This window comes from Gorilla gorilla, chromosome 13, assembly GCF_029281585.2.
Source record: "Gorilla gorilla gorilla isolate KB3781 chromosome 13, NHGRI_mGorGor1-v2.1_pri, whole genome shotgun sequence".
NCBI lineage: Eukaryota > Metazoa > Chordata > Mammalia > Primates > Hominidae > Gorilla > Gorilla gorilla.
In genome coordinates, this window is record NC_073237.2 from 49,783,831 (window position 1) to 49,798,522 (window position 14,692).

Below are 14,692 nucleotides of genomic sequence, written 5' to 3' on the forward strand. Positions count from 1 at the left end.
CTTTAGAAAATGAAATTTCTAGAAATCAGTTTGTTTAAATAAAATTGTTTTAGTATAATAATTTGGTTGGGCTCTAGGGTTTTGTCATTGGATTTTACTTATATTCTCACAGTATACCCAGAATCCAAATACATTGTTTTCTGTCTCTTACTTTGACTATAACAATAGTGTCTTATTTTTGTAGTCTTTTAAATTAGAAACACACAAAATAAGACATATATAGAATAGAACAGCAGCATTTATGGCAAACACGTTTACGCCAAAGGCTTAGAAGAAAAATCTCTTAGATTTTTATGTTGAAGGCTTCCTATAAAATCTTCTAGAACAACTGTTGGTAAATTTCAGGATTACCCACTTCCCTTCATTAAATGGATTTTAATTTCTTTCTTTAGAAAGGGAGTTCTGGGAATTATGTAACAAGTGTAATTTGATGAGACCAAAGCGTTCCCATCACTGTAGCCGCTGCGGCCACTGTGTGAGGAGAATGGATCATCACTGTCCATGGTAAGAATAATTCACTTCTAGCAAAGAAAAGAGGGGTGGGTAATAAAATGTAAATCTTACAACTTGGCAGCTTTAAACAAAAGTTATGTTAAAGTTATACAGTTTTACAATATCTTAATAAGGGTATCTTTATTTAGATTATATGGTTCTATCAACTCCCAAAGTCATTTTTCCACAGAAATCCTATCTTTTCCAACAGGGAGAGATTTGAGCCAAAAAAGTAAGAATTAACTGCAACCTGATATACAAAAGGATTAAGGTGGTTGTATTAAATGAGGCAATGTATATAAAACATTTAATACAATATCTGACAAGTAGGATGTACCTAAATGGTAGCTATTTCTAATTGTAATAAACCATATGCATCCGAATGTTTATATCCCCTTTTCATTTGTTTAATTAATAACATGTCAGACACCCTGATAACCTCTTCCTTACCCCTTAAAGCTTTTTAAGCATTATGTGTTGGATATAGCTACTACCATTATGTACATGTTGGAAGTATGTGAGTGATAATTAGCTGATTCTGCAGAACTGCTAACAGTTTTGGTCAATAGGGGGCTCTCTTGTAATATTTAAAGAAAATGTTCAGTTGAGAAATAGAATCTTTGAAAACATGCTGCGTGAATTCTGTATTGTATCTCATTTTAAAGCTGTCACAAAAATCTGTGAACAAGATATTGTATTTAATTCTGTTTTCTTAGCATTGGCTCTCTGTATAAATATTTAAACTGGTATAGTGTAGAATTTGACAAATGTATCTGTATACATATATGTAGTATTTATGTTTGTATACACATACATGCATATATGCAAATTTACATAATGAGCCTCTTAATTTATAATTGCTTTCATTTAAAATTGATTCAAGTGGAGTTTAGCTTTTTCTAATGTTAATCTATTTAGAGTTTTCTTTATTTTTGATAACTTATTTTGATAGCACAGTTAATCAGCAAACTTCTGGTGGAAATTTGTTTTTTTGCATAGACTGATTGTTTAAATAGAAGATAATTTCCTGAAGTAGGAAAAAGTAAGAGCATTTTCGATAAAAGCACTTTGTTACTACATAAAAATTTTAAAAATTTCTAAGTCTGTCAACAAGATAGAGTAGTGTATGACATATAGTTGATGTTCAAAACTGTGTCTTGAATTTAAACATAAATAATTATTTGGGAATTACTTGGGAATAAAGATTAATTCCCGAGTAATTTTCTTAAGCTCAGTGATCTGTTTGCTATCACAACAGTAATAGATTTTTAGAAAGCTAGGTGAAACATGTATTCAGATAATTGCTGATCATACAGAAAAGCTCAGTTTTTAAGCGCTTCTTATTGTAGAGTTTCTTATTCACTAAAACACAAATGTTCATGATGGAAGTGGATATTGATGCTTTTTTTTTCAAACGAATGCAGTAGTAAAAAAGAACTAGGAAAGACTCACTTATTGGTGACCAAATAAGGTGCTATTTAACCTTAATTCTAACGTTGGGGTGATTTCTCTTTCTAGGCCTCTTGCTTCCATAGTTTTAGTCAACTTTTCAGAAGTTGGTAGCAGTGAGGGGGAGGTACAAAGGATTGGAGGATCAGAAAGGAGAGTAGACAAGGGACCTAAAGAGATTCAGGAATTTTTATCATTGAATTTCCTGATAGAGCACTGCTGAAATGTTCAGAGAGCAGGGGAAATGTACAGTGTAAATTGGAAGCAAGGAAAATTTTTGATGTTTTCAGAAATTGCACTACTTAACTGCCTAACACAGTTTTAGGTTTGGAGGTCAATTCTCACGTTGCCTCAAGGTTTTCTGTATTTGTGGCTCTGATCATTCTTTTTTTTTTTTTGAGATGGAGTCTTACTCTGTTGCCCAGGCTGGAGTGCAGTGGCATGATCTCAACCTCTGCCTCACTGCAACCTCTGCCTCCTGGCCTCAAGTGATTCTCCTGCCTCAGCCTCCCGAGTAGCTGGGATTACAGGCGCATGCCACCATGCTTGGCTAATTTTTGTATTTTTAGCAGAGACAGGTTTTCACCATGTCGGTCTGGTCTCGAACTCCCAACCTCAGGTGATCTGCTCCCCTTGGCCTCCCAAAGTTCTGGGATTACAGGCTTGAGTCACCGTGCCTGGCCTGATCATTCTTTCTAAGTAGTTCAGATGTTACAAAAAGAACTCATATAGATTGAATACCTTAGTGCTTCTTAAAGCTGTTCTGGTTAAGAAGAATGCTGTGATCATAGACATTGTTTCTCAAACTTCCTGGGGACAGGAAAGATGGAACAATGATAAGTCATCTTTCAATCGGCAGCTGTTGAAGAGCATTTTTGAGTGTATATTAATACATAAGCACACTTCTCTTATAATCCTGCTTGCAAATAACAAAGCACAGTAGATTTTCGTGTTTACAAAACATGCACTCTTAAGTCTTAAGAAATGCCTCTGTAAGGTTTTTCAGTTCAGGCCTGTATTTGACTTTAAAAAATGGTTTAATGACAAAGTTAAAAAGAGCAATTTAAGTTAGGACCGAAACCTGTTACATCGTTTCTTTTTCAGTGACAGTATAATACTATTTTGAAATGAAAACATTTGTGCAAAGTCATTTGTAGTCTTGAACTAGGGTTTTTTGCTGGAATTTTAGGATACTTTGACAATTTGGATATAATAAATGTGGAACAATAAAATATTCAGCTTAAATTAGCCTTGAAAATTTTTTATTGTAACATTAATCCTCTTTCCTAGTTAGGGTTCACTGTTGTATTGGTGGAAGTATAGCTGTATGTATTTATAAATAGTTTTGAATACATTTTTATTTTCAGCAACCAGGGGTAGATTTTTAAAATGAAAAGTGAGTGCTTAGCAGTTATGTCAGAGTGGTATGTTTCAGCTGTTTTACTTCAGGGCATTCAGATTGCTTTTCACAGCTAGAATGCCCTAAAGGAAGAGCAATATACAGGGAAGCAGGGTTCTTGCTCTCTTGGCCCCTATGTCTTCTAACTGTATATCCTCTGGCCAGAGGCTTAGCTCCTTTGTTCCCTGTTTCCATATCAGTGACACAGGAGACTACCGTCTGCTCTTCCTGTCTCGCTGAGTTGTTATGAGTTGAAGGGGGATCACATATGTGGACTTCCTTTGTGAAGTGCTTTACAAATATAAGATGGTATATTTATAGTTTTCTCTGTATAGTTTGTTTTTACCTTCAAGTGGCCATAGCATATCTCCATGAAGTTAAGCATATGTGATATTATTTGTTTCTAATTTAGTCTTATTGATCCTGAGGTGAACTTCTTGAAATTTAAAATATTGTTTCTTTTTCATTTTTTTTTCTTTAGGATTAACAATTGTGTTGGTGAAGATAATCATTGGCTCTTTCTGCAGTTGTGTTTCTACACTGAACTTCTTACTTGCTATGCACTGATGTTTTCTTTCTGCCACTATTACTATTTTCTTCCACTAAAAAAGCGTAATTTGGTAAGAAATGTTTATATCCACTAACATTAGAGCAGTTGTAGCATACAATTATTAACATGTGGTTCCTTTAAGTACAAAAGATTGTAAACAAAACAACAAAAGATGGGAAACAAAACAACAAAAGTAAACTCCCAAATTGGTGAATTTTGAACTATATTGGGATTGAGAAAGTGGGCCCTAGTCTGACATTTCCTTTTAATGAAATTCATTTATGGTTATTTATTAGTGTTGAGCTTAGAAAGCAACACGTTGAATCTTTCAATACATGTGTCTTGGTTTAAAAATATCTAAAATAATTAAAAACAAAGACAAAATGTTCTTGTTTCTTTTCAGGAATAAAAATGCAGAATGTAATTTTTAAAGGTTCTCAAATAGTTATGTTCTTGAGAAAGAGAACTTTTTTTCTCCCTGCCTTTCATCAGTAATGATGTCATGAATTTGCAGGATGCTTTAAAAAGTTATCCACTGAGAATATAATGCATGCTAGGACTATAGTTTTAGAAATGTTTCATCTTATTTATAAATTTCTGATATAATTGGCGTTAAAGTTAGATCATGTAAAAGAATGTACATATTCCCTGGAGTAATCTGTTTCAAATAATTGAGCCTAATAAGAAAAGCATTAAAATAAAATTCCTCAGTAGGATTAAGGTAATAATTTTTTTAAGTGACAGAGAAGTAGAGTTTAGTGGTGTTAATGAAAAACAAAGACAGGCTAAGAGGTAACGAATGCATTGTAGTATAGTGCTGCAGTATTGGCAAACTATGGGCCTTGGTTTAAATTCAGCCCTCTACCTGTTTTTGTTAAAAAAAGTTTTACTGGAAAACAGCTACTTTCTTTTGTTTATATATTGTCTATGGCTGCTTTTGTTTTATAAGAGCAGAACTGAATAGTTGTGGCAGAGACTGTATGGTCTGTAAAGCCTAAAATATTAACTGTCTGGCTCTTTACAGTAACTTTGCCAGCCTCTGGTAGTGGAAAGATCTTGTCTTTGTAAACAGACATACCTAGGATTAAAGCCTGTTTTTTATTATTACATGCATAAGTTTTGACACATTGTTTAACCTCTCTGAATGGTAATTTTCTTCCACTGAAAATGTGAATAATAATGAGATTAAATGAAATAATATATGTAAACTTAGCTGGTATATAATAGACATTCAGTTTATGTTACATTTGATTTTAGTGAAAACTCTCAGAGGGAGGAAACAATTTTTCTTTGGCCTATTAATTTTCATGAAAATTTTAGAGACCATTTTACAGTAACCATTTATTACTGGAAGATTGATGACCAACTAAGGAAATTCCAATAATCAAATGAAGGATTAAGACATTTGAAATTACAAACTAATTTTCTTCTCCAAATGAAAGGTAGAAACTGGAGAAATTAATGGCAATTAGACAGTCACCTTTTTTTAAAATGGAGAAATGGATTATGGGTTATATTTGAATATACTACATATATGTATATATTTACATGCATAATGAATATTGGAAAAAGATCAGCAGCATAGTAAATGTTTATTAAGAGATTAAAAATATCAGGAAGAAGAAAGTATATAAAAAGTGAGTATAAAAAGTGGGTTTTGAAAAGTCGAACCAGATTTTCCTTAGAGCCATCAATTGTAGATGCAAGCAGGTGATTTTTTTAAATAAAAATCATAATAATATGTTAGTAGCATTTTAGCAAATGAAAATCAAATCATTATGTTGGTTGTTAGAAAGCTACTTTAGGAATGAAGCAGTACATTATAAATAATTCTAGGGATCTGACAGTTATTTGTGTCTAGTAGTGCTGAGCAGGAATCGTTCTCTTAGCCTAAGTCTTATCGTTTCCTTGTTGTATCAAGCGGTGTACTTTTATAATTACCACCATATTAGCAGTAATGAAATGAAAACTCAGATTATGTTATGAAATTTCCAGGATCATTTTGCTTCCTATTGAGGAATCGAGTAATTTTTAGTTTTGTTTATGATATATTATCTCAGTGTTTTAGTTTTGTTTATGATATGTTATCTCAATGAATGAAGTAATTCATACATATTATCAAGTTAGGTATATGGAGAGAAGAGCTTTACCACAGTATTTCCCATTGTAAGAAAAGACAGACAAATTTAAATACATAAAATTGAATGTTTATTAGCACTGTTCTAACCTACTTAAGTTTAATAGAGTAAAGCTAAATTCTAGGACCAGAATTATAACTAAACTTGAAGAAAGTATTTTATAATCTATGTAGCTCTAAATATTCCAATGATCTGAAGCAAATGAATGTTCAGTAGTTAGTCAATATACATTGAAATGAATTCCAGTCATTTCATTGATTTAGAAGTTGAGAGTTTGAAGCTACATTATAGACACATCCAAATTTCGTTATATCTTTTTGGTGGATTGATTCTTGTATCATTATAAAATATGCCTCTTTATTCTTAGTAATGATTCTTGCCTTCAAATTTTTTTTCTGTTATTAGTTTAACTATATCAGTTGTCTTTTAGTTAGTGTTTTCATGGTATATCTTTTTCTGTCTTTAATACTTTCAACCTATCTTGATTACTGTGTCTCGTAATGTGTCTTATAGACAGCAGATATTTCATCATTAAAAAATTGTCTTTTAATATGAAACATTTAGTAAATATTTACTTAGTATAACTGGTATTTTGTCATCTTCCTATTTATTATTTGACTTCATCTGTTCTGTGTTCCCATTTTTCTCCTTTTCTTTCCTGTTTTGGAATTTCTAATTTAAAAAAAATTCCAATTTTCTATTTCTAATGGCTTTTTCTTTACTCTTTTTATAGTTTTCCCAAAAGTGAAAACATTATTCTGATTTTTTTGAAGTATAATATAAGTTAGTACTTTACCATTGTGCACCTAATGAAAGCAGTGGTCTTGGAACACCCTCTGTCATATCATTTTTCATATTTTGGGGTAGAAGGTAGATGTAGAAAAAAATCACGTGATAACAAGACATTATTGTTGTTACATACACATTATGTGTTATATTGTTATACAAGTTATATGTTACCTATAGTCAGTATTCGTTTTGAGTTATCTACATATTGGTGCTTTTTCTAGTACTCTTTATGTCTGAGCCTCCTCTAGGCTTATTTTTTCTGCTTTTAGTGCAAGTCTGTTGGAACAAATTCTCTCAGTATTGGTTCCCTGAAGATGCTTTTATTTCTCCTTCATTTTTGAAGGATTTATTGTTTGGCACAGAATTGTAGATTGGTGTTTACTTTCATTCAGTTTTTAAAAGATGTTATTCCATTGTCTTATGGTTTCCATCATTTCTGTTGTAAAGTCAGTTGTTGGTCTTACTGTTACTCCAATGAAATATGTTTTTCTTTCGCTGTTTTTATGATTTCTTTTGGTCTTTGTATTTTAGCAATTATTCTGTGATTCTATGATGTGCTTTGGTATTGTTTTCTTTGCACTTTTTTCTGTTGGAGAGTTTATGTAACTTTGAATCTGTGGCCTGATGTCATTCTTAAATTTTGGAAATTTCTTGGCCTTTATCACTTCAAATATTACCTCTGCTCAATTTTTTCTCCTGCAGTTCTGGGATTCTACTTACATGTACGTGAAGTCTCATGGTGCTGCATATGTTCTGAATTTATTTCTTAACTTTCCTTTTTTATTCCCCCTCTGTGCTTCATTCTGGATATTTCCTATTAATTTATCCTCTGGTTTACTAATCACCTCTTCTGCCATGTCTCTGCTACCCTTAAATCCTTCTAATGAGTTCTTAATTCAGTTATTATATTTTTCACTTATAGAATTTCCATTTGATACTTTCTTTCATTGATAATTTCTGTGGTGAAATCATCTATTTTGTCATCTATTTTTTTAAACGTGTTAATCACAGTTATTTTAATGTCTGTGTTTGATAACTTTAACTTTGAGATCCCCTTGTGGGTCCGTGTCTGTTGACTCTTTTTTCTTCTCAATTTCCAGATATTTGGCCCTGTCTTCTGACATGTCTAAGTTAGAATACTGAGCATTTTGCATGACAAATTGTAGAAAATGTGGTTGTGTTCTTTCCTCAGATTTGGTTTACTCTTTTTTTTTTTTTTGATAGGATGTAAGAGAAGGCTCATTTTTATCCAATCAGGGGTTTGTATAATAAGAATTTCTAATGCTAAATAACAGAACATTGGTCTTAATATAGCAGTTTTTGGAAAGATGCCGTTTATTGCATTTATTGGTATTTTGTAAGGAATCTTGATTGCTGGATTTGTCTTTGTGAAAGACTAGTTTCAGTTTGCCTTTATTCCAATAGTATAGTCCTTCGGGGTCTCAGCTGAAAAACTGAGGTGTTTATTGTGGATTGTGCCCTACAGTTACTGTTTTCCTGGCCTTGGAGATTTTGCAGGATGTTCTGAGTCTCCGGTTCTACTTGACTTTTCATTCAGTACTGAATGTGAATTGACAGGTACTTTCAGATAAAAAGCAGTGCAGAATATATGGCTCACCTTAACGCCTGTCTACTTTCTCTGAGATTTTGGCCTCTTAAGTTCTGGGGAGTTTGGCTACTTGCCAGTATCTTTAAACAGCTGTGTATTTATTAATTAATTGGATTTTATCTGGCTTTTAATAGTGTTTTTGGTGTGAGCGTTGGTCTCATACAAACTGTTTCCTCATAGGTGTCAATGGCAATAGCATTTTGTTTAAAAAAATTTCTTCCCAGGTGATTCTAATCATTGCTGCCTAATTGCATAACTCCAGGAGGCAACACTCACATCATAGTCTGTGTAAACAGTATCCTGTGGAGTTGTGCAGTGCAAAACTTCTGTGGCCATAAGGTCTGAAAAGTGTTGTAGTGTAGGGAATGAGACTCATGGTGGACTTCATAGGTGAGATAGAGATTAACCAAATGGGGAGATGAAGGAGGTCATTGCTGGGCAAAAAAAACAACAAAAGCCTTGAGGCTGTAACTGGAATAATTGGTTTTAAGGGCAAATCTTTAGTAAAATTCCAGCAGTATAACAAACTTCTGTAAAGCTAAATAATAAAATAATGTTCTTACTTCAGCAGTTCTTTTGTAAATTACATTTACTGTGTTTTTCATAAAGGTAGAAAAAAATTGCCAATAATTTCAGAACAAAAGTCACCATTATTACCATTGACATTTAAAAAAAAAATGTTTTATGGTGGAATATTCTTCAAAAAAATACTGCCTCATCAGTGTTTTTTGCAAGTCTTTTCCTGTGTTTCTTTCATTTTTCTCTAAAACAAGCAAAAATCTGTATCCAGCTCTTGATTATGTGTATAAAACTATGTGTGAATAAAGACAGTATCAGGAACTTCATCTTATTATCCTTTCTATTATTCAGGATATGGAATAAGATCCCTAAAGGTCCCTAACTATCTTTGGATATTGCATTAATGATTATTATACATATTTTTTGTGGGAGTAATGATGCAGTTAAAGCATGCGGTGGACTTTGACCCTGTGTTCTTCCGTCAGCCAGACTGAAGCGAAAGCTGTAGTCTGCATTTTCTTTCTACCCTTTCACGTAGATAGGTGGCAGCATAGTATCTTTTCTAGCCCATCTTTAAATTCCAAAGCTGAATGGAATTGCCTGGGTCAGAAGAGAAAGTGTTAACTTTCTTGTTTTTCTTTTCTTGTTTTTTAAGGCGAAAGTGTTTATTCATTAAACAACAACAACAACAAAAAATGAGTTGCACTTTGACCATTGATGTAATGGCACTTAACCTGTATTTAGTAGAAAACTGGTACATTGTATGTTATGCTCATGGTAAAGACAGTTGAGAGAAAGCAGGTTGTTCACAAATTCTGGGAAATGAACAGATTGGGAGCCTGATTTTCTTCCATTTCTCTCTTCTCCTCGCCTTCTGTTTTCAGGAGAGCTCTTTCTGAGCTGGATTATTTTAATTTCTTTGCAAGTGCCCCATTGTTTTTTATAGTAACTTAATGCTTTTTAGATTTCTTCTTAATCTTTACTTTTAAAATATTCTTTTATCATGAACGTTCAAAGATTTATATGTTTTTACCATGTGAAGTTTTGAGGAAATACTTGAATTTATCTTTTGTTGAGGAAGTAAGGACTAAGATGTGCAGGAGATAAGGAATTTATAGTTTATCATGAATCAATGCCCAAATTTAGGATTTATTTTTTAAGCTATAGATATTGATTTATATTCTGAGTCTTATACTAAAAAAAGGCCTGTGAACCTAAAAAGAATTAGTATTTACTATCTTTATCAGAAATAGTAACTAAAAAAATCCCCAAATTCTCAGTGTAAAAAATGCATGTCTAGAAAAATTGCAGAAACTTGAGTAATAGTTTTGTTTTCTAAATAAATGGAGATAAATTAAACATTTTTTGTTAGAATCACAAAATCAATAAAGATTATAAACTTTGAGATGTTTGGAGAAGTTTTTCAGATGTTAGACATTAAATTAGTTTGCATCATTTGCATTTATCATTCCAGTATAATGTTGAATTTTACTTAAAACCCCTCTAGAAAGTAATGTTTGACTTTAAATATTTATTGGCATGAAAATCATTGCCTAGGTTCTAAAACCTGTAGATTGGGTAATGATTTGGCATTTAAGTGAATAAAATAGATGGATATTGAAGAAAATGAACTGTCATTTTTTACCAAGGTCCATATTTGACTCTTTCACATAGTTACTTTAAATGCTTATAAGCAGATGCCTAGTCATTTGGTATATTATCAAACTCTATTTCATTTTATTGGATACTGGTTATTTACCAAAACTAGAAAATTGTGGTTTTCAATTAAATATGAAGGAAAGTACCACTGTATTTAAAGAGTATACCTTCTTAAATTTATTGTATGTTTATCCATGAATATTTTATTGGTAACATGTTTTCTTTTTATATTATTCTGGATTTGTGTATTACTTGAATTAGTGGAAAATGTCTACTCATATGAAATATTTCTGAAGGGATAAATAGTATGGTTGCCATCTTACAGGTAAGGTAACTGAAATTCAGAGAAGTTCAATACCTTGTCCAATCACAAACTTGCCACTTGACAGAGGTGTGATTTGGGCCCATGTCCCTAAGTCATGTTCTTGCTATTACTAAATCCTATTCAAGCTCCCATTCAATACTACTTTTTGCATTTTTCCCTCAAGGAATTTTTTAGCAATATTATTGTAGGATTAAAAATATTAAATATATTTTAAAATACTAAACATCATAATATCTGCTCTTCAGAGAAAGCTCAGTGAACCTCCTGATTGGTAGATTAATATTTTGCTGTTTTCATTGAGGCAGTCTGTTATATCTTATAAAGGCATCTCAGTGGGTTAAAAATATTTTTTTAAATATGTACCTGCTGGAAATCAGCTGCAGGCAAAGTTTACTATTTCTCTACATGAGAAAATACAAGCTTTTTAAAAAAATAATTTGTGGCTATTACTGTCAGAGATTATACAGCTAATCTTTGATGGTATACCACTTTAATTCTAAAATTATGTCGTTTAGCTTCTTTTTAGATGAAGTGGATTCTGATAATTTCTAATTGTTGTATACTTATTTTTATGTGAAGGGGAAAAGCATACTAACTGCGTTTAAGGCTATGAGAGCAGTGGGTGACAGAAGGGGAAGAGAGGAGAGAGAATTTCAATAAAGGAAATGCTGCCAAAATTCAGAAGAGGAAAATAAATAATGTTTAGCAGCCTAGCCAACTCTTCTGCTAGGAAGATACATTATTATTATTCCAATTGGCTGATATCTAATAGTGTTGCTAGGGATTTGATGTCAGAACTGTTCCTACAGAATTATTTGCCTAGCCTTTTAGCTAACAAAAAAAAGAAATAGCCAGAAGACTTGGCTGCAGGTAGCTTTGAATATTGGTAAATCTTTTCATAATTTATTTTAATCTTTTTGTATAATCTGTTTTAAAGTCGCCTGAGTACTTCTGCTATTTAAAAAAATATTGTAGCCTTAATAATAACTTTTATTTTCTTAATATCTAGAAGGTCATTTATTTTGTTCACTGAAGAATGGAAAAAAGTTGCTAAAATAACACATTTAGCTTTTTAGATTTTTGGAAAGAATAGCCAAGAGTCAAGAATAGCCAAGAGTATTGTGGAATTAAAATTGATATGAGATGAAATTTATTTTTAATGCTAATATAAAAGTAATTTGGCTTTTTTGTTCCTGTTTCCTGAGATGCTACTAGAGATATTCCTTAGTAACACTTTTTATTTTTTTTGCTTGAAAAGAATAATGTCAGATATAGTTTATATTTATAAAGAAATAAGAATAATCTATTCTAACAATTGCCAATTCCATTTGTCAGTATATCTCTACATTTTTAGTGAGAGATGGAACACAGAAACCTTATAATAAATCTTAATCCTGTCCTACAATACCAGGTTGACTGAGTATATGTCCTCATTAAACATGTTTCCATAGTCAGTTATAAATATTAATAGCATTTAACATAGAACATTTAGCAGTTTTTATTTCTCTGTAAAACTGTTACAGTTACTGTGAATTTAAATGGTTAAAACCTGGCAGAAATTTTATTGTCTTACTCTTCTTTTACTTTTACCAAACACTGTAGCACTGCATTAATTGGTGAATGTAGTAAGGAAGTACGTTATCCTGTTCTCTTATTGGATTGCCCAAACTTTTCTAGAATTTTTACTGCTAAAATATGGTCAGGCAGACAAAATAATTTTTGTGGAATACTTCACCCTCAGCCATGAACCTGACAGTCAGATGCTAGTGAAATACGCTCTGTAAGACAGTTGCATACATATGATTACCAAAATTTAGTGGATAATTCTGAACACTCAATGACAGCCATTAGGGAGGTATAAATAATTATTTGTTTCACTTTAGATATTAATTGCCATTAGGATGTAATAAGACTGAGAAAAGTACATTTTACCTGAGTGTTGGGTTGGGAAGTGGAGGGGTTTTATGTAGAATAAGCTTGTGACTTCTTTTCTTATGTTTTAGAATATAATAAACTTAAGCTAAGGGTCATTCCAAAAAGTGCTCATACCCATACAGGTATCATAGGATTTTATTTTAGGATTAAATTAAGATTGCTTATTTTAATGTGAGAGTATTTGCCTTATGAACCTACCCTCAGCATGTGAAGTTGGTAATTTAGTAATTTTGAAAATTCAAATCTGTATGCTTTAGATATCTCAGATGTGATCTAAGCTGTTTCTGTTATTTTTGTTTTTTAATTTTATGATTTTTACTGTCTCCAGGTGTTTCTATTCTTTTAACAACAGAGAAAAACAAAATCCTTTACCAGTTGGTACAGTGGTTCTCAGTTGGGAGGAGGTTGACTTTCCCCCACAGAAAACATTTGGTAATGTCTGGAGATGTTTTTGGTTGTCGCAGCTAGGGGAGTGCTACTGGCATCTAGTGGGTGGAGGCCAGGGATTCTGCTAAATGTTCTGCAATGCACAAGAGAGTCCCCTGTAACAAAGCATTATCCAGCCGAGTGTCAGTAGTGCTGAGGTTGAGAAACTGTTCAGTAGGAGGAAGATCACAAAGAAAAAAAAAATTTTTACTTTTCAGAGTAGTCTTATAAAAACACAGAAAAGTACGTATAAGCTATGGTTTATAAATAAAAATTGCTTCAAACTCATTGATAGGAAAATTGTCATTTTATATATAAAATTTTATTTGTAAAACACAGTTTTTTATTTTAATAAATTGTGAGGAACATTTATTCAGTCATTCAGTACATATTATTGAGTGTCTATTCACTTCCCCTTCGTCTAGGCTCTAAAACAAAGTTCCTGTGTTTAAGGAGCTTATGTTCCAATTAGAGAAGACAGGCAATAAACAAATATATGGTAAACAATATGAGTATTATGACGTATAATAAAGCAGGGTACAGGGGTGGATATAGTCAAGGAAGACCTTTCTCTAGTGACGCTTGAACAGAGACCTGGAACTCAAGCAAGTCACTGTTGTTGACATTCTCAAGGAACAGTAAGGAGACCAGTGTATCTTGAGTGGAGTGAGTTAGGGACAGAGCAATAGGAGATGATGAGTTGAGAGTAGTAAGGGCTGTGATTGGACTGGAGACTTTATTAAGATGGTTAGTGGTTGGGACTTTGTAAGCTGTTGGAGGGTTTTGAGCCATTACACAATCTCATTTACATTTTAGTAAAAAAAACCTGATTGCTATGAAAAATAAAGGACAAGGATAATAGCAAGAAGACCAGCTACTAGGCTGCTAAAATACAGTCCAAATATGAAATGATTATTAGTAGTGGTAGAAGCGTTTACAAGTGGTCTGTTATAGTTTGAAGAGCTAACAGAATTTGGTGATAATTTGAATGTGGGCTGTGAGATACAATGCGAAACATCAAGGATATTTCCAGGACTTCACTGCCCAAACAACTGGAAGAATGGAGATACCAGTTACCGAGAGGGGGAACCTGACGAAGAATAGTTTCTGGGAAGAAGTTAAAGATTTGGGTTTTACACGTTTACTCTGCCTACTTAACTTCCAGGGACAGATGTTAATTAAGCAGCTAGATACAAAAATCTGGATTTCAGTGGGGTGGTCTGAGCTAGATAAATAAATTTGGGAGCTTTCAGCATAAAGATGATATTTAAAGACATGGAAACTGACTGGAGATTTCCTAGAAGTAATTCGAAATAGAAAAGAAAAGAGTTCTGAAGACCAAACTGGGCACTCTTCAGTTTTTGAAGTTAGAAAGATGAAAGGTACAAGAAAGGTGACTAAG

At 32.5% G+C, this 14,692-nt stretch overlaps 1 protein-coding gene across 19 annotated transcripts in view; it reads left to right on the plus strand.

Moving 5' to 3' along the window:
• The window catches only part of ZDHHC21 (zDHHC palmitoyltransferase 21), a 131,255-nt gene that overhangs the window by 24,805 nt on the left and 91,758 nt on the right, over positions 1-14,692 (plus strand). For all 19 annotated transcript variants that reach the window (XR_010130198.1, XM_063696372.1, XM_063696371.1 and 16 more), the window contains 2 exons: positions 393-504; positions 3,822-3,960. Coding sequence is in view for 18 of the 19 variants with exons in the window: in XM_063696372.1 (XP_063552442.1) it covers positions 393-504; positions 3,822-3,960 (251 nt within the window). In the remaining variant the exon portion in view is untranslated. The remainder of the gene's footprint in view (positions 1-392; positions 505-3,821; positions 3,961-14,692) is intronic.